Consider the following 23,523-nt stretch of genomic DNA (forward strand, 5'->3'; position numbering starts at 1 on the left):
AACATTTTTTTACCATAATGCAAGTTGTGGTTTCGATGCATTTCACTGCTAGATGTCAATTTAATGTGTTAAGTAGTGTCATATTATTGCATATAATATGCTATGATTAAGTCTGTTGCAGTCCATGTGTGCCCCAGGTTGCAAAAAAAATTAAGTAAACGTTAACTATAGAGTCCATTGCTATAGCCTTTTGAAGTAAAGGTGTGACCAAAACTTACTTTGATTGATGACTCCCAGTGCTATGCTTGTTCTGTGTGTTGCAAAATATCAAATTTGTATTGAACGAGAACTAGGAACTTGCTTGGATCTGCAGGTCAACTGTGCGAGTTCCATTACAGTAGGGTTGTCCAACTGCAGGTGTCGAGGGCCAGAAACATGTCCCGTTTTCAAGATACTCCTCATTAATATTCATGAGATATATTTGCATACAATGATTTTAAATGTATGCACATATTTTTCCTTAAAATTGAGGGATATTCTGAAACCCTGTCAGGATTCCAGCCCTCGAATCCTGCAGTTGGACAACCCTGCATTACAGGCATCCAAGCTCTAATGTAACTTTTTCATATGAATAAAATGTGGGACAATAAGAGTTGCAGCCCCTTTTTTTGAAGAGCAAAAAAATATGTTAATAAATACAGATAAAATTACCAGAATATAAATATTGATCAATACAGACTGAAATCAATTTAAATTGCATACCATACAACTGCAGCCTTACATGTAATGTAGATACCTACATATATCATTGGGCCAAGGTAGAAGATTAATGCATGCCTTTTTTATTTATTGTGATAATCATCACCATCGAAATATGGCATGAAAGTACATTTTATATTGTTTGTAGTGTGTGATGGTTTGAGTACAGAAGTCTTGAAATCATATCCATTCACAGATTTGAGCAGGTCATATACACCTTATTCAATTTCAAACATCCTAGTTCCTGGTAAGGTTTTGTCCAGGACAGGACAGCTGCAAATAGCAGGTAATTCCTGATGAAAGGATTTTGTGTCAGGAGAAAGGGGTGTTCCTTGATAACTTAAAGATAGGCCGGTTTAAACGTGGCTTAAAGAAATATGGCCTTGACTTCAACGCAATCAACTGTCATGCAAATACTGCATCCCCCTCCTCTTTTCAGCAGATCAATGGGATGATGTGTCATGAATCAATTGGTTCAGGCGATGGTTGAGCAGGGGCTAGTCAAGCTGACTGCAGCCCAAACTGACAATTGGTATTGGGTAGCTGTGTCTAATAGTTAGATACAGAATCCATCTGCTAGCTTTCTTTATCTCACAGCTGCAATTGATACTGTAGTATACCCGTACACATAGCGAGGGATAGGATGGGCATTGAGGCAAGAAGGGCACTGGACTTATTTGCCTCCTTCCTAAATCACATTTCCAGAAGGTCAAGAATGAGTAGAATGAGTCTTCTCCATACCTTCAAGCCATTTAGGGCTCCCACTGGTCCATCCTGTCCTTTGTCTGGTTTAATCTGTACTCTACTGAGTCACTTGGGCATTGGTGTCCACTATTACACTCCAAGTCTCCCTGCTCACTGTACTCCGAGAGGCACAGCTTCACCTCACTGATGAGGCCCAACAAGGCTGAAACACGTGTATGGGGTTGCTGTTGGTACTCTTGTTCAGAGAGGAATTGCCATAGCATTTCGGTGCTGGACTGGCCATGTGGGCGGGACAAAGACTGATATGCAAATGGATATTTCCCATCTGTGAAAGGTACAGTGAGCAAAAGGCATGTTCTGCAAACTCTCACCTCAGAACAGGTTATCATGCTATGTTCTCTCTGGAGAGGAGTGCCTGCTACCTTTTGTGAAATATTACATGGCTGACACCTAATTATATCTGTGTGTGTCCACGGCAGAGAACACTTGATAGTTCAAAACAGTGTGGAGGTAACTTGGGAGCAAGCTGTACTGTCACTTTCTTAAAATTGAACATGACCGAAATTGAATACTTGCTAAAAAAAACAACCCTCTACCCCCCTATACATTTGTCCCTGCAGGATCTCTCCGTAAATGGCATTTCAAATTCTCTCACAAACAGCCAACATTCCACTCAGGGGTCTAGCTTGGCCCTGACTAAGTATGTTACAATAATTAATACATCAGTTACAACTACTGAAAAAGGTAAATCCTGTTCTCCTACTTCGCTGACTTTAGGTCAGTAGTACATACTTATTTTTTCTACGGTGAAGGCAGGAAATTGCCTATGGTCCAGTCTTTATCAAGCTTATCTTATACCTCTTCAGCTGCAGTTTATGTTAAAAAAAAAAGCCTAGACTAATCTCAAACAACTGACACATTTAAAATGTTATGCTGGGCCTTGGCCAGATGGAGCACTGAGAAAAACTTATTTCATGTAGGTATCCGGTGGACTGAAAACTTTGGTGAGCAACCGGGCTCCTGAAAACAATGGGACTCCAGCAGCCACAAGAATTACCCACTGAGTCATGGGCTTGAGTTAGAAAGAGGAGCTTGTGAAATCTCCCCTCTCTGGCCCACACTTGTACACATGGCTGCACCAAGGTGGCAGCCTGAACGGCGCTCTGTAGTGCTCCTGTCTCAGGATGGAGGGAGTATCCCTCCACATCACAGAGGACTAATTTAGCAAAACACTTTCTGGTACACCCTGCACTGCAAAGCCTTGCACCACCAACCCCTCCCTTGAGACTTCTGAATCTAGTGCCCACTGGTATTCTAGTGGGGGCACAGGAAATCCTGCAAGCAAAGGGATTTAGCAACGGATGGCAGTTTGGCTCAAATTCCGCTTAGTGGGACTTCTACGAGAGGGAGGAGGGGACATTCCATGTACGGCATCAATACTCTGCTTTTAAGAAAGAGGTATCAAACCCGACATAAAAACAAGTACCCCTCTGCCTGCTTGTTCTCGTATTGAGCCTCCCTAACAAACATAGGGGTTCCACCTGGAGGGAAATGGACTGAATTCCAGTCTTCAATAGCGCAGTATTTTTCTGGACACCGACTCCATAGCAGCCAAGCCTTCGAAGGGCTCCAAAAATAGCTATATCCTCAACATGATGCAGGCCGAGGAAAGAGGGAAAAGGCCAAAGACTGTGTTGGAGAACCAGGTTCGCTGGGAACTTGGGAGGACTTGCAGGGCCCACCCACAAAAGTGGACATTCTGCAAATGATTTCCAAGATAAAGAGGGAGATCCAGGAGACTAGGGCCGACCTGCCGCAGAGGGTTGCAGTGCAGAACAGAATCACATGTTAATGATTTGGAGAAAACAAAATGTGATTTGGGGTACACAATATTGCATCTAGCCAACAGGAAACGTGATGAGGCGCAAGTTCAACCTTGTTACTTAAGTAGGATGGAGTGGAACATACATCTAGAAGAAACAATATTAATATCTGGGGTATTCTGCAGTACACTCTGACCTTGCAAGGTTTGTGCAGGAGCTGTTAAACATCTTAAAGTGCCCGGCCAGATGAGAGCCGAATTGGACAGAATGCATTGTGTGTTATCCACTGTGCAGCAGCAGACCTGGACCCATGATGTGCTTACAATACTTCAGAGTGAATCAAAGCATCATGTTAGCAGCTTGCTCAATGTCAGAGATTGACTTCACAGATCTAAAGTTCCAATTGCCACAAGACATGGCCCCTGCAACCTTTTTAAGAGATGAGCCATATGCGAGTTCACTTCTTGGCTGCGCACGCCATAGGTTAAATATAGGTGGATGTTTACTTGTGCAGTTCAATTTACATATATGGGGAAAGAATGGTCATCCACCTCAATGAAGAACGCACACTCACTTACAAACCTCAATGTGCAGGACTCAATGCCGGACCTCTTGTGCCATGCTGAATGACACTTGGTGATGCCACTCCTTGCCCTGGGGAGTGGACCAGTGTTGGGAGACACGCTGGCAGGAGGAGACCTAGAGGTGGAAGGCGAGGTCAAGCCTCCGAAAACTAGAAAATGTCCCAAATCAATCTGGGCTTAAGTAGTGTTTTGGTTCTTCTGATTTTGCATTCCAGTTCTCTGCATAAAGGTGCTCCAGTACATTTGAGACACCAATACGCTATAATTTTTAAGCGACTGAATGATTTTATGTTTTGGAAATTCTGCAGATTACTGACGGTTGTGGGTAGCCGTACATACGATAGTTTAGACGGAATGTGGGGGAGCATGTTGGAAGGTTTTTAGGAGGCTTCTTTATTATAGATTCATAGCAGATAGGGTCCACATGGGGGTTGGTCTGCCAGATATAGCCCAAACTCACAATGACTACATTTGGGTGAAGTAAACCAGTATCCGATAGGCAGTAGTTTCCCCTAAGCAACAGAAGGACTGTAAAAGTCGTTCTTGAACCAGGCATTTTCAGTAAAAGAGTTTCATTTGTTATACAAGACTTGTTTTTAAAGAGCAGTGTAACAAGTGAAAAGGTAATTCTGGTGGTATGGCTTTTGATTTTATTTGATAGCGCGAATGCATAATTTAAAGGTTCACTAATTTTTCAGGGATTGGACTTCCCCAATCAAGCGAAAATGTATGCTAAAACGGATGCACACTTTGGATGTAAAAATAGCCATGCATCAGAAGACCCACCTTGTTCAGCAGGATGAGTAGAAGTTACATCATAGGAGATACCGCTTTCAATTTTGACTAATGAAAAGGGGCACAGCGATCTTGATATCTTGGAATACCCCAGTGGTAAAGGTTGGAGTATTTGGGGATTCCTAAGGGTGCTATACATTGCTAAAGGCAAACATTTTTGGCCATTTGATGGCCCTAATAACTTGTACCTCTGTAAAAAACACATCTGAATATTTAACAGGGCTTCATTCAAAGCTGGTGGCCTTCGCTGAAGATGAAATCATGCTCGCGGAGGGGATTTTCATCTGCTGCTTCACCCGAATGTTGATGAATCTCTCCTACCAACTCCTTAGTAAATACATTACTAATGTACAAATGATATGTCACGAAAACTAAGAATAGTATACCGTGTCTATTAGATGTCACCTGCAGTACTCTAAAGAGGCAAGGCTGGGATTCTCACTATCCTTTTAGGACACTTATATCGGGGGCTTCTTTAGATGATACATTGCAAGAAAATGTTAACTCCACCCATCTACCTCAGATCCCAGGAGAGGAATACTCAAAATTAGAATTGCTTACAATGGCTGAAGTGGTCGACCAGGCCATTAAAGCATTACACAATCAAATCCCCAGGCCGACAGACTCCGTTTTATTTTACAAAGAATTTACGGTCCAATTACTAGGCCCACTGACAGCACTGTTCAACCTCTTTCTACTTACAGTCAGGTGCAGTCACTGCATCAATGGGAGGAGTCTTCACTGATCTTTTTGTCATACCAGGTAAAGAGACCACGCTCTGGGATTCTTACCGTTCAATTGGTCTACTGAATATCAACGAAAAATTATATTTAAAAATATTGGCTAACAGGATAACGTGGGCTGTTCCTTCCATTATAGGGCTAGATGAAAACAGTTTTGGAAGAGAGTGTGTTACTCAAGATAATATTCAGAGAGTAAACAACTTGGGAGGGGAGTGGGACCCCGAAGACCATTTTGGTCTTGCACGCCACAAGGTATTTAACAGGGTGGACTGAGGCCTTATTAGTCTCCACTTTAAAGCATATGGATTTGGTCTCCAATGCATTATTCTGTTAGAGGATTTACAAATTCCATGAACTGGCTCAAGTTGAATGGCAGATTCTCTCCCCCATAGCAATCTCAAGAGGAACACGGCTGGGCTGCCGCTCCCACCCCAGAGCTGGCACCGATTATTGCTCTCACAATGGAACTACTGACCCATGAAATGTGTCAAAATTATAGGATTAAAGGAATCGCAATAAACCGCGCGCTACATAAGGTTCTGCTATATGAGGGTGACATTCTGCTTACTATGGCCAACACTCTGTCCTACCACCTAAATAGACAGCAGTGCTGAAGGCATTTTAGGAAGTGTCTGAATTCAATTGATTCGTGAAAAATCTGCAGGATTAAATGTTTCAGAATCCACTGCTAATATAGCACTGTTGAACCAACTATGTGGTCAGATGAAGTGATTGTTTAGTTGGGGATCAAATTAACTTTCTCCTTCAACGTTTTATTTCATTTCAACATCCTCCTCTTTATATAAATCCTTAAAAAGGGTTTGGAGAATTCAGAGAATCAGGAGACAAACTAGCTCAGGAGAATATCTGCTGTAAAAATGGATGTCATTTCCAGTATTTTGTAACCATGTTTAGCTTTACATGTAAAGGTCCTTAAACCTGCTATAGATAAGCTGAAGCAGAAATGTACAACATTCGGGCAAGGTTCAGACATAGGGGTCACTGGAAAATTACACTAAAAGCATGCAGAATGGCGTCCTGAAGGTTCCCTGTATTCCAATTTATATTACTGCACTGCAGCTTGCACAAACGCTTGAGTCGGGTCAATGCGCTAGATCAACAAACTGGGCGGATTGGAAAAAACCAATTACCAGAACCCCATTGGCACGCCTTACTCATCCAAGGAAAAAAGTAAGAAACCATTGTGCACCCTCCTTCCCTCCACAGCAACCACTCTTTCCAACTGGGACAGTGCTCTCAAAGTTGTGAAAGGGGCATTAAGCCCATTCCCAACTTTAATGGGTAATCTGGACTTTTCCTGTGTTTCAAGGTTTTGCAGCCTGGGGTAGCAGAGGTTTATCTACATGATCTCCACCTTTCTCTAAATTCTGAAAAATGGTGAATATCCTTCAATCTGGGGGATAGTGATCACTTTAACTATGGAAAGATTAGACACTGGGCTTCCAACCCAGCGGTTTCATTTTGCCAGGTCATGAGCACCCACTGCCCTGGAATCCACGCTTGGAGAGGGGGTCTTGAAGGGCAAAATATCCACATTTTTATAAATTTGGAAACAAACATTGTCCTTTCATGTCTCAAACGGGGTGAGAATGGGGTGGGGGGGGGTGCCCATCAGTGGTAACTCCTGCTGTAATATTTGGGGCAGAACAAAATGTTCTTGATAAAAAATTAACCAACAAACAGTGTGCATATAATATATAGATCAGGGGGGGGTTTTGGCTCTAGAATGGACCCGACCTTGCTGAGCTCTGGTAATGAGATTCCTTAGGTTCTGTTGTTGCGACAAGGTCACAGGTTGGGCTGCGGTGTAGCCCACACCTCCAATTTTCTACCAAACAAAGGATTAACCCGGATACCTTGTCTTAGAGAATCTACGAAAAAATTGTTTTCCACACAGGTTTGTGTTTTTGAAGGTGCTGCTTTGTAGCAGGTTTGTTTATTAACTTGGGTTATACCCAAACATGGTGAGGGTGGGATTCTTATTGTCCCATGTGGTCAGCCGACACGTGTTTCGACCCAAAGGTCTTTCTCAAGGCTATGTTGGATCGGTCCTGCGCCCCCTAAAGGGGTTCTTGTTAAGTACTCTTGGTCCTGTATATACAGAGGCTCCTTTTGGGCCCTTGGTTCCTAATAGTCTGTCCGCGTTCCGTTGACACCAGTGAATGTGCCTATTCCATGGCGAGCCTTCGAGAAACGGTATCCACTAAGGAAACCCTATCTGATATATCCTCGTAGAGATGACAATCTCTTGGAAAAGATGACAAAGGAATATGAAGATAAAGAAAGAACTGGCGACGTCACAGGAGAGGAGCGTGATGCACTGAGAAGAGTGGCGGAAAAAGAAGATGTATAGATCTTATGGAATCTGATGACGAAGTAAAGAATCGAGTAAACGTTCATATGCGAAGTGAAGAGTGCACACGTGAAAAGCAATGTATAAAATTCAAGCCGTTTAATAATTGTACAGATGTAGAAACGCAAGTAGACTGAGCAATCTTAGAGGCAGGCTGTACGTGGAGAATTAACTGCATGCATGCCGCAGTTGTATAGAATGTGGACATCGGTGTCACATATTTAGTAAGCTCAGACCCACAGAGGAAAAAAGTATCGAAAGCTGTATTGCAGCAAGAAAGCAGCTGGAATCGAAGAAAGACCGAGAAGGGCTGTCTGGCCTGGTGTCAAAGGCTGGAGCAGCCAAGAACTGGTCATCTATCCTTGAAGCACAATGTACAGGAGATGCTGAATCATCCCTTGTTAAGGTGCAAACAAAGAACACTGATTCCCAAGTTCATTCATTTGATACAATTAAATGTTAAGAAAAGGAGCCAAATTGCAGTCTCCCGTCACGTGGGCTATGGATAGAAATAGAAGGTGGGCTTGCAGCTCTAGACTTCAGATAGCGTATGCTCACACTCCCTTATATTCCCAGGAGCGAGGAAACTTTGCAAGGCCAAGTTCAAAGGCAATCTACATGGCAGAAGGCCTGGACGATGAGATGTTGGGTTAATTGGGTGGGGAGACATGGTCAAAGTCCACCCACTGACACCTGGGGTACCAGTTTACGTGCTGCTAGTGTGCAGAAAGTTCCAAAAGGGCACAAGCGTACCAACCAATTATAGAAGGCTATATAATGAAGAGCCTTATAGTTTGATAGCCAATGGCACACCGTGTGTCAAATAATTGTTGAAGATGATCTGCACTAGGGGTGGGCATAAGTGGTCCACCTGACTGTAGAGACCCAATCACAACCCAATCCCTAATAGAGAACACACTTGAAGGATCCCTTTAAGCCAACCACAACACCCTGTAGGTCTTTGTTTGCCACTTTCTATGACGTTATCTATGACACATTTTTACTATATAAATGTTATTTTTTATGAAATGCTTTGAGAGAAAATGTTGTGCAAAGTCCGTTGAGGTCTGTTGTAACTCCCTGTTTTAGACAACTGATATTAAAACAGGCAGATGAGACTTTTTGCCAACTTCCTGAGGCGGTCTGATTATTTGGTGTAAGAGTTAATCGGCATCCCATCTACTGCACGATATGCTACCTATTTAAGCCAACACTAATTTATGTGAATAGTACCAACTTCCCCAAGATTAATCTTGGCCTACTGCATTTAAAATAAACCATTATTTTTCCAGTGTTTCTTTGAACCCTTTTTATGCTACAATTTCTTTCTAGTGACCTACAGCCTTCTCTCCCTCCTAAGATAAACCTGTAAGCTCTGTCAATCTCAGGTGGTACAGACTTATGCTAAAAGTTGGGGATTCTGTATTGCCAAAGTTGTATGGTTTAATGAAGCTCTTAGTTGAACTTTAGAAAAACTGGCCTAGCGGAGTCACTGCACACCATGACCTCAGTTTCGCCCTTTTTACACACACTCAGTAGCTGATAGACTACAGAATGGACGAGGTGTATGGCCATCTGCTAAAAGGCATAAGCCACTAAGAGCTGATCATTCGAGAGCTGTAGCGCCTATGGGCCTGCACTAGGTTCAGCTGATGGAATTGCTCCCGTCTTAGAAAGACGAGGCAGTTGGAAAAACACAGCAAGCTGGATCTTCTGAGAGGGGTGAAAGTTCGACATGGTCTTAGGTAGGAAGGACTACCTCATTCGCAAGTAAGCGCTTTGAAAAACACCAAGTAGATGGATTTAACAGGCAGTACATGGTGCTTACACACCCAACTTGCAGAAGTGATACCTACCAGGAAAATCATCTTAAAGATGAGCAAACAAAGAAAATGACTGCCCAAGCAGATAGGAGACCATCCAGGACATTGTCCATCAAAGCCCACTCCTTAAACATTAACCTCTGAGCAGCCAACCATGAAGGTTCAGCCCGTTAAAGCTTGGAGGGCAAATGGACATGTTCAGAGGTTCCGGGTATGACGTCTTCCGTGGGACATCTAGAGTGATCATAATAGATTTGTATCTGAATAGCTGTAGTCTCCTGAGAACTATCAGAACAGGGATCGTTTGGAAAGCAAAGAGGATATCCAAGTTCCATTCGGCAACACATGCGTCCCCCAGCTGTCCCTGAGAAGGAAATTCCCTAAAGCAGGACTATTGGCACTTCATGTTCACACTGGAAGCAAAAAGACAAAGATCTCCTCCAGGACTTTCTACAGATCTTTTACTCTTGGGAGGCCGAAGACTGTTGTCTCAGAGAATACCAAGAACATTCTGTGACCCAGCAAGATGTGCCACTGATAGACATTGTCCACCAGAGTCCAGAACCACAGTCAGATTAATTCTCTGCATAGTTGCAACAATGCCACACCATCCCATTTTATTGAAGTAGTACATGGCCACTGTGTTATCGGTCAGGATCAACACACATATGCCCGCCACAGGTGGAATGAAGACCACCAAGGACAGCCTGATTTGCAGCAGCTCAGGCAAATTAATGTGTTCCCAAGCTTCAATCGGGGACCAAAGCCCCACCTACCGTCGGATCTAGCAGGGGAGCGCTAGAACCCTTCAGTGAGGTTTCTGACTAGCTAGTTGGGGGTCAAGGTTGCTGTAGCAGCACATATGTCAGTAGGTTGTCTAGCAGGGCCCACCTCAGAAGATCCCGAGAAACCTCATCCAAGTCTTGCAACAGGTCTGCCAAGTTTCCCTGGAACTGCGACCACTGACACCAAGTAGCGACCTAATGGAAAACCGGGCCTCCGGCTCCACCAGGAGGCCCGGAGGCTGCTAGATGCAGAAAGGTGTATGCCAGAATGAGCATCTGAGACTGAAAGACATGGGCCATGGAAAACCCCTTGAGTAGGTGTCAAAGACCGCCCCAATGAAGTGAGGGACTTGTAACATAAGACTTCTTGAAATTTAGGAAGACGCACAAACTGAAGGCGTCCACACGTAGAGCACAGATATGCAGGAGCCTGGTCTAGAGAGTCACGAGCCAGTGGTCCAGGAAGGGGAAGCCATGTATTGTTTCCCACCTCAGGTGAGTCCCTACCAGTGCCAGCAGTTAGCTAAAAGACCTGGGTGCTGAACAAAGGGAGAATTGTCGAATCTTGATCTGGTAGATTATGGAACTCAATCCAAACCTCAGGTACTTACTGTGCTTTATATGGATCGGTATAAGAAAGTAGGTATCCTGACGACCCAGGGATACCAACCAGTCCTGTAGTTCGAGGGGCTGTAGGATCTCTGCTAGGGTGAACATCTTGAACATGTCCTTTCACAGGTACAAGCTCAGCAGCCTCGGATTCAAGATGAAGTGCAGGCCACCGCCCTCGTTCTGAACCAAAAAGGAACGCGAGTTCCAGCCCCTACCTCACTTCAGTTCTATGGCGCATTTCGCCAAAAGCCAGCTGCAAAGGTGCTGAGAGGGGTTCAAAAAGGTTCTTTGGCTTTGCCCCTAGGGTCATTGCGGGGACTGCTGAGGCGGAAATGCCACCTTTCTGCGCTCAACGACTTCTGCCTTGGTGGCTGGGATAGCCCAGCTGCTGCTTGTCGTAGAGCAAATGAGCTAGACAACAGTGGGCGCAAAAAGCAAAGAATCAAAAATAACCCATCTGAGCTCAGCTGAAGAGCTGTTGAGCCACAATTTGGCCATGGCTTTCAATGCCTGAAAGTTCTGGAATCATCTGTTTTAGCCCAAAGGAGGTTGTAACCATCAAAGGGCGTATCCAATAGCTCTGCTTGGATGTCTGCAGTAAATCCAAAGGTTTGCATCAAAGAGTGCCTCATCACTGAACCTGTGCCGATGCCATGCGCCAAACACTCAGCTATGTCAAGGCTGATTGCAAAATCTGGCATGCAGCTTTCTTGCCGTCCTTCAACAAAGCACTGAAGCCCTCTTTCATCTTCTGCCCCAGAAGATTCTCTGCCACAAATCCAGAGTCCAAAAGAGTATTTAGCCTAAGCACAGGAGGGATTCATCATTCTCAGAACGAGACTGCCGGGCGGGGATAACACCTTTTGCCTACAAGTGTCCAATCTCTTGCACTCACTGTTAGGAGGCCAAGAGGTACAATAGGTGCACTAACAAAGCATCCAGGGAAAACAAGGACGACGAGAAAAGCTGAATTTGTGGGGTGCCTAATGAGGCTTCTTTGCACGCCCCAGATGACTGAAGGGATTGAGCCTGCTTCTCCTAGACCACCTTGACTGGGGTGTCCACAGCCAGGTTGAAAGTCATGAGGGCTTCTCTCTCTGGGCACCCTCATTCAGGATGCTGTTCAGTTCAAATTGAACTTTGGTCCTAGTGGGTGCTGATAACACCAGTGTTTCCACCACCTTCAACATTACCCTCTGGAAAGAAGTGCCAGGATAGCCTATAGCTGATGACGGAAAATGCCCAGCTCTAGGGAGGTGTCCAGCGTGCTAACCTACTATAGGCCTGCGGCCAGATCATTAAGTCTTCTCCCTCGGCATATAGCTCCTTAGGGAGGTTCCTGAGCCATGGAGCTCCATGGCGAACACGATAGGACCACCCTCATGAACTTCCCACTGGGGGCACCATCATATATGGCACCAAGTGACCCTGACAGGACCCACAGTGCCAAGTCAGAGCTGTAGCTAATGGAGCCAGAGTCGAGCCCGTAGGTGTGCTGTCACAGTATAGAGATGTAGTTCTGAAGCCTCCATCAATCGCAGTGGGCCCTTTGGACAGTGCCAGCACCTTGGTGAAAAGGCGTCCCATTTTCAGTCAGAACTCCTTCCATTCCTATGAAATAGATGGTTTAGTGGTAAACTATACATGTTTTGCCAGACCCAGAATCCTCTGAGGAGTCCCTTAATCTCAAGCGATGACTCAATGGTGCTCCAAAAGTAGCTTGTGGAAATAGGCCTATTCAGATGCTTTTTTTTCTTCTTGTCCTCCAGGACATGAGAGTGCTCTTCCTCTTCTGCTCCATGCCAGGAGACTTGGAAGGGGTTATTTTGCTTTTATGTAAACAAGTGAACAATTTTGTGACATGCTCCAGGAGGACCTTATGGTGCATGGATTGGCATGACCCCTAATCCTGCGGATTCTGTCCCTCTGCCAAACAGTAAAAGCAGATTATGTGGGGGTAGGAGACAGGAAATTGTCTCCCGTAATCCACACAGGACTTACATTAGAGGCTTTCCCGAGGTTAGGCATGATCAGATGTACAAAAGTTAGCTAAGTTTAGCAACGATCCCAAGGAGTACAGAGTGCTTTGAAAAAAAGAAGTACGGTCATGGGGTGCCGCAGCTTCAAATACACTGTCCAATGCCTTGTCTGGCATGGGGCGAGCATCAGCACTGGGCTGAGACGCGCAGTACCCCCTTGTGGCAAAAAAAGAATTATGGAGATAGAGGTTGCTGAAGAATACCATAGATGTGGAACCAATGGAAAAAAGGAATCCATCGGAAACAGGACTGTATCTGAAAGTATTATCCAGTACCATCATCCAGCAATATATATCCATCTGCAATTTTAAAAAAAACATTCATTGTAAACACGATTTACCATACATTCACATTATAGCAAATAGTTCAGCAGAATATAAGTGTGTTACCTGTAAGGGTGTCGAAGAAGGATGCGGACACAAAAAGGTGGCATGGTTTAGGTTATAGACTTATTTTGAAGTGGAAAAGGATCCTTACAATCCCTAACCTCTAATAGGTGTTTCCCTGCCTCAAAACTAATACTAAAAGGGTCTGTCAGAACATCTGTCAAAGTAAATTCCACCATCCTATGTCAAAACCTACTTCTGTCACTCACACTGCAACTAAAAAGATAAACAAAAAGTTCCTTATTTAAAGAGAATGGCTCCCTTGTCCTGCTTCTTGAATGGAGTTCAACAAGAATGTTATCTCAAAGTAAATATACCAGGGGGAATGACTCCCTTCCCCTGGCCTGCAGGTTTCCAACAGTCTTCAGTCTTTATACAATGTTCTCCCTTCTCCTGGTGTGGCTCTGTACAATTTCCAGTAGAACCAGGAGGAATGATTACCTTCCCCTGGTATGACTTAACTCACAAGAGGGTCGTGGGAATGGCTCCCTTCCTCTGGCTTCTTCACTTCAACTCTCAGAGAAGCAATAGAATGTCAACACAAGGCCAGGAGGAATGACTCCCTTCCCCCTGCACTGGTGTCTCCAGCTCAACTCTCTGTTCAGGCACAAGAGAATGCCTTCCTTCTGTTGGTCTGTTTTGGCACAGGTCAACACAAGGCCAGTGGGAATGACTCCCTTCTCTCTGGCATTTCTAAAAAAGCTTCTGAAATAATATCAGGAGAATTACTCCCTTCTCCTGGTATCGCTTGATACAGTTCTTTCCCACTGCTTCCAGCATGATACATGCTTTGCCTCCGTGACTTGTTTTCAACAAAGGATCCCAGACCCTTATCTGGGCTCTAGTGGTTTCCAACTGACCACTGTGACAAGCAAGAGTCCCTTTGAGTTTTGCTCATTCAAGTTGGGGTCCCAGACCCTTGCTCTTGTAACTATTGCACTTATCGCCACCACTATAAGGAAGACTTCCTCTACGCTTTGGTTTACTTCTGTTTGGAGGGGGGAGGGGGGTCTCTGACACTTTTGTATGGTCAGTGGTCTCCTCTTCCCCAGTGTTATGGTGAACCGGGTCCCAGACCCTTCTCTGGTGGCCAGTGGGCTTCTCTTTCACACTGTTGTGGTGGCGGACAGTCTCTGCCCTGGTCTCCAATGGGCTTCTCTTGCCCAGGGGTACGAGCAGAATGGATGCCCCGTACCCCTTCTTCAGGGGTCTATCAGCGATATGCCATGTACAAAGCCAGGTCAGGATTACTTGCATGTGTGTCCCGCGTCCTCTCGGTCTCACGTATCATCCTTTACCAGCTTCTCGGCTTTAGTACGTCACTGGGGCTTCCAGGGATGGCGGTCCATCTTCGTGGCCAGCTCAGCTTTGCCCGCCTGCTTCTGCAGCATCCCAAGTTCCTGGACCGCCTGACTCTTCTTGCCTTGAGCATTGTGCATGGTGCATGGTGCATGGTCCGCTCCTGCGGAACCCTGTGAGGCTCTCACGCCCGACTGCTGGCATCCTCTTCTCCTCCGGTCTGCAATCAGATTTTGGATTACCTGCGTCAAACGCTCTCTGCGTCTATTGCTTCTCCCATGAGGCACTGCAGCTGAGCTCCGTGCTGGGGTTGATGACTTTCCTAGTCCATTATCTGGTTTTATACAATGTAGTCAGTTCTTGAGGAGTGGGCTCGTTACTTTTGACAGGTTGCTCTCTATGCCTCCTCTGGGCCATCTCGTCTTTTATTTGTATTTGTATTTTATTGTTTATATAGTGCCTTAATGCAAGGCACTTTACAGTCTATTTTTTGGATTCTTCCTCATCTTGGTGTTTTGTAGGCCATTTGTTTCTTTTGCATCACAGTATTATATGGTTCTGCTTTCAATAAGAAGGTTGGAGATAGAAGGATGGGCTAGAGAATGTGGAGATGTTTTATTATTCACTGGGCTAACCCCACAATGGCTGCCTTGTCCCCAGCAGGGGCAAAGTGGGAGAATTCCTCCCCATGAGGTCCGCCCTCATTAAACCACCCGCAAGGTGACTATTGGGTAGCGGCCCCACCTCCCTAGCCTCATGAAAAGGGGCTCCCACTTGAGGAGAAGTGATGACACCTTGTGACATACCACATTATAATAAACATTTGTTTCTATACAAATAATACTTGGGAGCAATCATTTTTAGTTTCTTCATTCCAGATGCGCCGTTACTTCAGAACCAACTAGGTAAGACCATCTTGTCCATGAACCTATTTGCACAACCAGGTCTTCACTGGAGGTAACTATATCTTTAAGACGGATGTATTCCGTCCATTGGTCAGTGTCATATGCATAGCTTTCAGACTTGCCAGTTGTTTCTGCTAGAATGGAGGGATAGCGTTCAAATTCAATAGTAGAGCAAACAATTCCAGTGTAAATTCCAATCACCCTTTAAGGAGCGGCACTTGTTCAAAGTTTATCTGAATGCAAATGTGTGTACCCTTAGGTAGCTTGATACTTCTATTAGTATGAGTTTCATACCCGACGAAGATTGTGTTGCTTGGGGGTGGTGAAAGGAGTGAAATCAGAGGCTTGCCTTAAAATGGCCTCAGGGCTACATCTGAGAATTGGGATGTAACGGCAGTGAATATGTAATGGAACATATGGCGTGTCCCTCAGATTGCCACTGTCTGTCTCATCATTTAGAAGCATCTATAATTGTCTGCATGTTGCTTTGTGTTTTTTTCTGGCTAACTTCTAAATTGACCTACTTTTATTATGATATATGTTTAACAACTTGGAATAAAGGAACGTTGGTTTGCATTTTTTTGGACCATTATTTTCTCTATTTTGTGAGCAGGCAACAGCATGTAGATTTCAGCATTATCCAAAGAATATGTAAATCAACGTACAGGAGGAGGAAAATAGATCTTTCACTAACTTTCCTCACTCAGTCTGCAATTCATGTGCAAAAATATGTTCCATAGTATCCTTGCTGTGTTACTTTTTCAATGTTTTGACAAGCAAGACTGAACTCGGTCAAAATACATAGACAAAAGCAACTCACCGAATCCAATGTGTGCGAGCACTGCCATCGGACTGCCAAAAAGAGGTGGTTTCACCATTGGACATCTTATCAATATCACCAGAGTTGGAAGAGGATTCAATGCCAATAAAGCACTTGGCAACAGGTTTTAATGCATCTAGATCCTGTTCACCGGTCTGCTCTGGAGGACACTCTGTGAAGAAGAACAGTGGAGAGTTTACCACCAATATTGAAACTTCACAAAGCTTACTCACAAGTCAAGATTTGAAAACGCATTTTGTTGCGAATGTTTCTTAGAAATATACTTACTGATCTGACAATTACCAGAAACATTAACATACTAAAAGTTGTTACAAATGTAAGAGTTGGCACAGGGAGAAGACACTTTCTTTTTCTAAACACAGAGTGTGAAAGAAAGGGAGATCACATTTAACAATTACAGAAGTTTGTCAAGCTTGTCAAAACGTGGATACTATCCGTGACATCGATTCTAATTTTGCAGGAAAAGCTAACCTGATCAAGAGAAAAGCCGATTCATCTTGCTAATTGTTAACCAAGAAGAGAGGTATTGAAATTGCATGCTTCTTACATGAAAAGAAGAACTTTTTCTGTCACATGGATGAGGAGGATAACCTCCCCCACTACAGAGACACTCTGCCCATCAAAAAACCAAGAAGGTCCCAACTTGTTTTAATCCTACTAACTGCTCGATTAGTGAATCAATTCTTTGTTAGGCAGTCTATCAACCTCTCCCTTACAATCACTGTACAGGAGTGTAAGGTGATAAGTAAGGTTATACATAACAAAACATGATTGTAATCTGAAGAAAGGTTAAATCTGACACTTCAATCATATTTCAGGACCACAGGAAACTCCAATATATAAACTGTGGACATGTTTTCTGCATGCAGTCAATAAATACTGTGTTCATCAGGATTAAAGTCTAGGAAACGCCTGGCTTTGCTGAAAGTATTTGCTTGGCACATGCCACTTGCATACCAAGAATGGTGTCCCCCTCACTATTTACAAATGGTTTCACACAGATTTATTAGTGAAGTCTCGTACTATTAATGCTTGGGCAGGTGGTTATCTCCCAGTCAATTGCTTCATGCCATTCTTTGTATTCAACTATTCATACTTTGTCCGGGGAATTGTGTGGTTACTCCATGTGGTGTTTTATCTCCTTAAGGTTGTGCTAAAAGCACCGAACCACAAACAACCTTTCTTGTGCACAGCCTAATAATCATGTTAACTGATTGGGAGGTGTTGGTGCACAACACTGACCCAGAAGAAACTCCCTAAGCAAGCATTTAGTAGGGAGGTACACACCCTGGGATCTTCTCCCCTCTTTGAGAATCAGTGCATCATTGTTACTAGGGAAACTTACTCTCCTCATTCTAGAGAGGAAATACATTATTTTCCCTACTAGAAGTATGCAGCCACATTAATGTATCTTCCCTTTGTGTTGAAGTCCTAATGATAACCCATGGGTAGGCAAGGACAAGAAGATTTCAATGAAAGTAGAAGTCTGAAAAAAAGCCTTTGTAGAGGATACAGAAGGAAGAAAGTGATTTGCGTGAGGCAGAAGCATCAATGTGGGTCTATGTTCGACATCTGTGAATCTCAGAAAGGTACACGTTTATAGTACAGAATAATCTCATTGAATCACAAACAGCAACTACCCAGTTCTATGACATTTCAGTAATGAAAGAGTTGGTTATATTGGTACAAAAATCAGTTTTTATGTACCTTTTTTACGTTATGATGGGAAACCCTCTATGACCTTATTTTTAGTCCCTTTTTGCAATCAAAAAGGCTTTTTGAAAACACTCCTTTCGTTAAAATAATATGTCTGTATCTTAGCATCAATATAATGACATATCACTAATAAGTGGTAAAACAACTGTTAAATATTGATTTATTAACAAAAATAGCTTAATGTACATTGTGCATCCTGCTTATTAAGTCTGCAACTACGGCAGAGCAACAGCCTTTTAGCAAAATAACTGCATCAATAAAGGCCAGATTAGGATGTATGTTTCATAAGCATTCATAAAAAGCAGAAGTGCACCTATGGGGGTAAATATATTTCTGCATAGAAATGATACATGCCTTTTTCTTTCTGTATAAGTCTGTCCAAATAATCCTTCAATACTGACGCCCGCATAGTACAGATGTTATTGCAGCATTCCAAAACTGGGTAAGGGATAACATTACTTGAAATTCGATTGCGGTGCAGGAATCGCAAAATCTTTGCAGAGTGAAACCCAAGCCTGTCCTTTGATTTTGAAAATATGTCAATAAAACCTAAAAAAAAAAGAAAAAAAGAAGTGAAGAGCAGTAGTAAGTTCAATGTCAACAACCGTTATTAAAGAAGGAACTTATTCCCACACTACATAATTATTACACGTTACAGTATCAATCATACAGAGGAGTGTAAACTGGGGATGCAAAATATTAAAAAAGTGAACAAATTTAGTAGTTTAACAGTAAATATATGGTTGCACACACTAAAAACTGATAAGTTAACTTTTTGGCTGGACAAACTCCAATGCAAAGATTAGAAACCTCACCACAATATTAGCAGACATTAAAAATTGCATTGTGAGCATCAACATGCTTCCAAGTTGACATAACAGTTTTCTTATTGCTAGGAAAGTCACCTGACACAGTAACTTGCTAAGAGTTAAAACGAGAACCTAACAGGAGTGTTCAAATAGATGTTTGAACAGTTCTTACATCCATCGTTTAAGAAGAGCTATAAGTAAATAAACCAATACTTCCAGTTGAATGTAAAGACGAGTTGTTAGAAGTCAATTTGAACCTGCTGATCTGCAAGACCATCTCAGGGACGTCATTTCACCAAAATGCCTGGGGTAGCGGAAGTGACATCATATGACCCTTGACCTCTGATGACATCACAGGAAGTGATTTCATCTGGCCCCACACTGAAGTGATATCACGGGAAGCGATGGAATATGACCTTTTACCCCTTGGCAAAACAGGTAGTGGTATCATAGCATTGTTCCTAAGTACAGTACGAAAAATATGGTTTCAATTTCACTATAATGTGATATTCATTTCCTACAAGAATGGTTCGCCATATGCATCGTTAAGTTCAGTGTGTATAGGGCCATATTACCAAATTACTGCAAATTCAAGCAGACGTTCATGGCCAAATGATCATGTTTTATTATATATCACTTACGCGTAAGTGCTTTATATAGAATACATACAAAATCACCCAACCTGTGTTGGTACTCATTTATCAACCTCAGAAGGATGAAAGATGAGTTGAGGTATTTAAGAACAAACTACATCAGTGACTCACCCCCTGAAGTGTGCCTGAAATAAACCTTTAATGATTCTAGCAATTATTGTATAGAATTCAAGAAAAACAAACTATTTGGCATTCCTATTCTTTCTTATTTAGGGTCACTGCTAAAAGTGTTAGACTTGTGGAACCTATGTTCTTTTTTTGTCTTTTCTTTTTTAATAAGAGGCCTGAACAAGAAAGCCAGCCACTCCAGAAGCAAAGAGCCACATGGTGCTGGCCACAGGCAAGGAGCTTGCATTTTTTTTTTTTTTTTAAAAGGGGAATTTTTTTCTCCTTTTTTTGTAGGGGTAGCAAGGGAGATCACACAGGGGTAGCAAGGGAGACCACAGGGGTGGAAGTTGAGACCCCTGGTGACCCCTAAATGATGTCCTTGCTTCATCCCTCTTGTTTCGAAATGGACTGATGAATGCTTTGGTCATGAGATATCAACGTGTGCTGGCTTTAATGTGGATTATTTGAATAATCTTGCACAGAGACATTCTGAAAAACACATGACTCTGGTACAGCAAATACATTAAGAATTGTGCAGTTTGTTAATTTCCTTCCCAAATTGCATTTGACAATTTGGAATACTAGCTAAAAAGCTTTTAGTTAGTTTATTTCTCAAACGGAGAAATAGATCGGCTGTGATTTCCATATTCTCCCACTGTGTTCACAGTGGGAGAATATGCAAATAAGGAATATGGAAATAAGGCTGCAGGCAATGGCTTCAGCTCTTTTTAAGGAGTACACACTATTTTAGAATGTAGCAGCTCATTAGATATTAGGCCGCAATACAACTCAAGGTCTTAGTTGAAGACATAGCAACAGTTGAACTGTGGATATCAACGTACAAAACTTATTTTGCTCACTCTTCATCATACACGCTTTGGTACATATGAACAGGTTAATAAACGGATGGATGAACTCTGCAAGCAATGCAAGGAAATGATATACCATTTGAAGAGTCGGTTTAACCTAGAGGGCATTGTTAATACAATAGTTGCATTCAATGGTAGAAGACTATTTTCATTGAAATGTACTTTTTGTATGAAAACAAACAGGCTTTGTCAATATTAAGTCTAATTTTCTTGATAGCTTTCTTTTCTTGTAGGGACGCTCTCCAACTCTCGTCCACATCCTCATGCCTACTGATTCTACCAGACAGGTCCTCACCATCCCAGTTCATAACACCCCAATTCCTCCTGGCGTTATTCTGTCTTGATTTTAAAAAGGAAGAAAGATTTTAAAGCGAGCGTACCATTGTAGTGCTAGGCCGAGTCTGATTATTGATCCTACTTTTTAAAATCGGTAGCTGCAACAATCTTTTTGATTGCTAGGTTTTTACTAAAAAGACTTTATTTTTTATTTATTTGTATATAATCTTTTTAGATTTTTACAAAGCTGTTGTCATAGGTACACTTTCTGGAAGGCACACATGGTCATTTAGTTTGCGAACTACAGAGCATAGTCCTTTTGTGTTACTTCTATGTGTATGCTAAGTAATGTACTTCTTGACTATTTTATACTTGAGTTGAACAAGTTACTTACCAACTGGTAACGTTCTTTCGACTGGATGTTCAACGTATTTCTCATCTATGACATGTAATGTCCACAGCTGTACTGTTTCTGAAAATGTTTCCCTGGCAGAGGGCGCCCTGCGTTGAGTCGATGTCCCTCGAAGGCCTCCGTCAAGGGTGACGTCATCGGATGTTAGAAGTAGCATGCACTGCGCCCGTAGCCTCAGTTCATGTTTTTCCCCCTCAAAACATGTGGCACACGTGCCCATAATACAGCATCGACTGCACTTAGCCTTGTTGGAACGAAAGCTGTAATGGCATGGGAAATTCTTGAGAGGGGTAGGCTGGGAGGGCGATGAGGAATACATTGAAGGAACATCCAGTCGAAAGAACATTACCAGATGGTAAGTAACTTGTTCTTCGAATGGATTGTGTCGTAGAACGTATTCCTCATCTATGACAGACTCCCAAAGCAGTATCCATGAGTGGAGGAGGGCTATGAATTTGGACATAATCAATTAAGAGGCAGAGTAAAGCACTGCCTTACCAAAGGCAACATCCTGAGCATGGGAAGTATCCAGGGAATAATGCTTAACAAACGTGTGTATGGAAGACCACGTTGCAGCATCACAGATGTTCTTTACCGGTACAGCCCTCTGCAGGGCTATCGATGTAGCTATGCCCCTGGTGGAATGAGCCTGCAAGCCCTCAGGAGGGTCCTTGCCAGCCAACCGGTAGCATTCAGAAATAGTGAGGATGATCCACCTGGACAAGGTCTGCTTAGAAACAGCTTGACCTAATCTGTGTCCAGTATACCCCACAAAGAGCTGGTTGTCCACTCTGACTCTGGAAATTATAGAAAGATAAAACATCAATGCTCTCCTAGGATCCAACCTATGGAGTCTCTCCTCATCCTTACCAGGATGAGGAGGAGGACAGAAGGCTGGTAGCTCCACCTTCTGACTTAAATGAAATTCAGACACTACCTTAGGTAGGAAAAACGTACACTCTTTATACAACCTTGTCCATATGGAACAACGTAAAGGGTGGCTTACTTCGAGCAGAAGTAACTGCAACCAAAAAAACACTCTTAAATGTTAATCTCAACGGACAAGAGTGCAAAGGTTCAAACGGAGCACCTATAAGAAACTTAAGACCAAATTAAAGTCCCAGACCAGCACCTGAAAAAGCGATAGCGGGAACACATTCGTGAGCGCATTCAGAAACTGAGTGATCAGTGGAATCTTAAAATAAGAGCATTCCTTGGATGGGCGCTTAAAGATAGAAAGCGCCGCCAGGTAACCTTTAATGGTTCCCACATGAAGACCCATGTGGGCCAAAGAAAGCAAGAAGGAAAGAACCTTCGGAATTGAGCAATGAAAAAAGGATCATCATTCTTTCCTCTGCACCAGTCGCAAAACTTACGGCAACGGTACAGGGACTTAGTTGCTGGCCGCCTTGCCGAAAGCAACACCATCACATCATCCGGAAGGTCCCAATCCTTATATCTCAACCTTTCAGAAACCATGCTTGAAGGTTGAGATTCTTGACCTCTGGATGGAGAACCCAACCTTCCCCCTGCGAGAGAAGATCCTCTCTTTGGAGGACAAATGGACACGTCTAGAAGGTCCGGGTACCCCGCTTTCCTGGCCTAATCCGGAGCAATGAGGATCATGCGGGTCCCGAACCGTCGTAACCTCCTGAGAACTTCATGAATGATGGGGAAATCGGAGGAAACGCTTCCAGTAGCGGGAATAACCAATCCACAACGAACACGTCTCCTAGAGCTCCTCAGAAGAAATTCCCTCAAGCAGTACCTTTCGTACATCCGGTTGGCACCAGTCGAGAACAGGTCTACCTGCGGGGTTCCCCAAAGGGCAAAGATCTCTTGAAGGACTTCCTGAGCTAGTGCCCACTCGTGGGAGACTGCTCTGCCTGCTCAGAGCATCTGCCTCCACGTTCTGCTCTCCAGCCAGAAGAACCGCTGCTAGGGAGATTTCCTCATGAATTGCCCAGAACCAGAGCTGCATTGGCTCCTGGCACAGAGGCAGTGACCCTACACCTCCTCTCTTGTTGAGGTAATGCATGGCCACTACGTTGTCCATCATGTTCAGGACATTCTTCCCAGCGCAGACGGCAGGAAAGCCTTCAGTGCTAGCCTGATTGCTCTCAGCTCCAAAAGAGTGATGTATAGTTTGGACTCCGATGGAGACCAACAACTGCTGATGGACAGATTGTTGGCAGGAGCTCCCCACCCTGTGAGGTAAGCGTCCATCACTACCGTTACCTCAGGCCAAGGTTGCCAAAAAGGCTCTC

General features: G+C 43.5%; 1 protein-coding gene across 3 annotated transcripts in view; it reads right to left on the reverse strand.

Moving 5' to 3' along the window:
• The window catches only part of ZZEF1 (zinc finger ZZ-type and EF-hand domain containing 1), a 3,309,810-nt gene that overhangs the window by 3,193,586 nt on the left and 92,701 nt on the right, over positions 1–23,523 (reverse strand). For all 3 annotated transcript variants that reach the window (XM_069614719.1, XM_069614718.1, XM_069614717.1), the window contains exons 3-4: positions 18,484–18,678; positions 16,393–16,564 (exon numbers count right to left, since the gene is read on the reverse strand). In XM_069614719.1, the coding sequence (XP_069470820.1) occupies positions 16,393–16,564; positions 18,484–18,678 (367 nt within the window). The remainder of the gene's footprint in view (positions 1–16,392; positions 16,565–18,483; positions 18,679–23,523) is intronic.

Source organism: Ambystoma mexicanum, chromosome 9 (assembly GCF_040938575.1).
Source record: "Ambystoma mexicanum isolate Mex_15411 chromosome 9, UKY_AmexF1_1, whole genome shotgun sequence".
Classification (NCBI taxonomy): Eukaryota; Metazoa; Chordata; class Amphibia; order Caudata; family Ambystomatidae; genus Ambystoma; species Ambystoma mexicanum.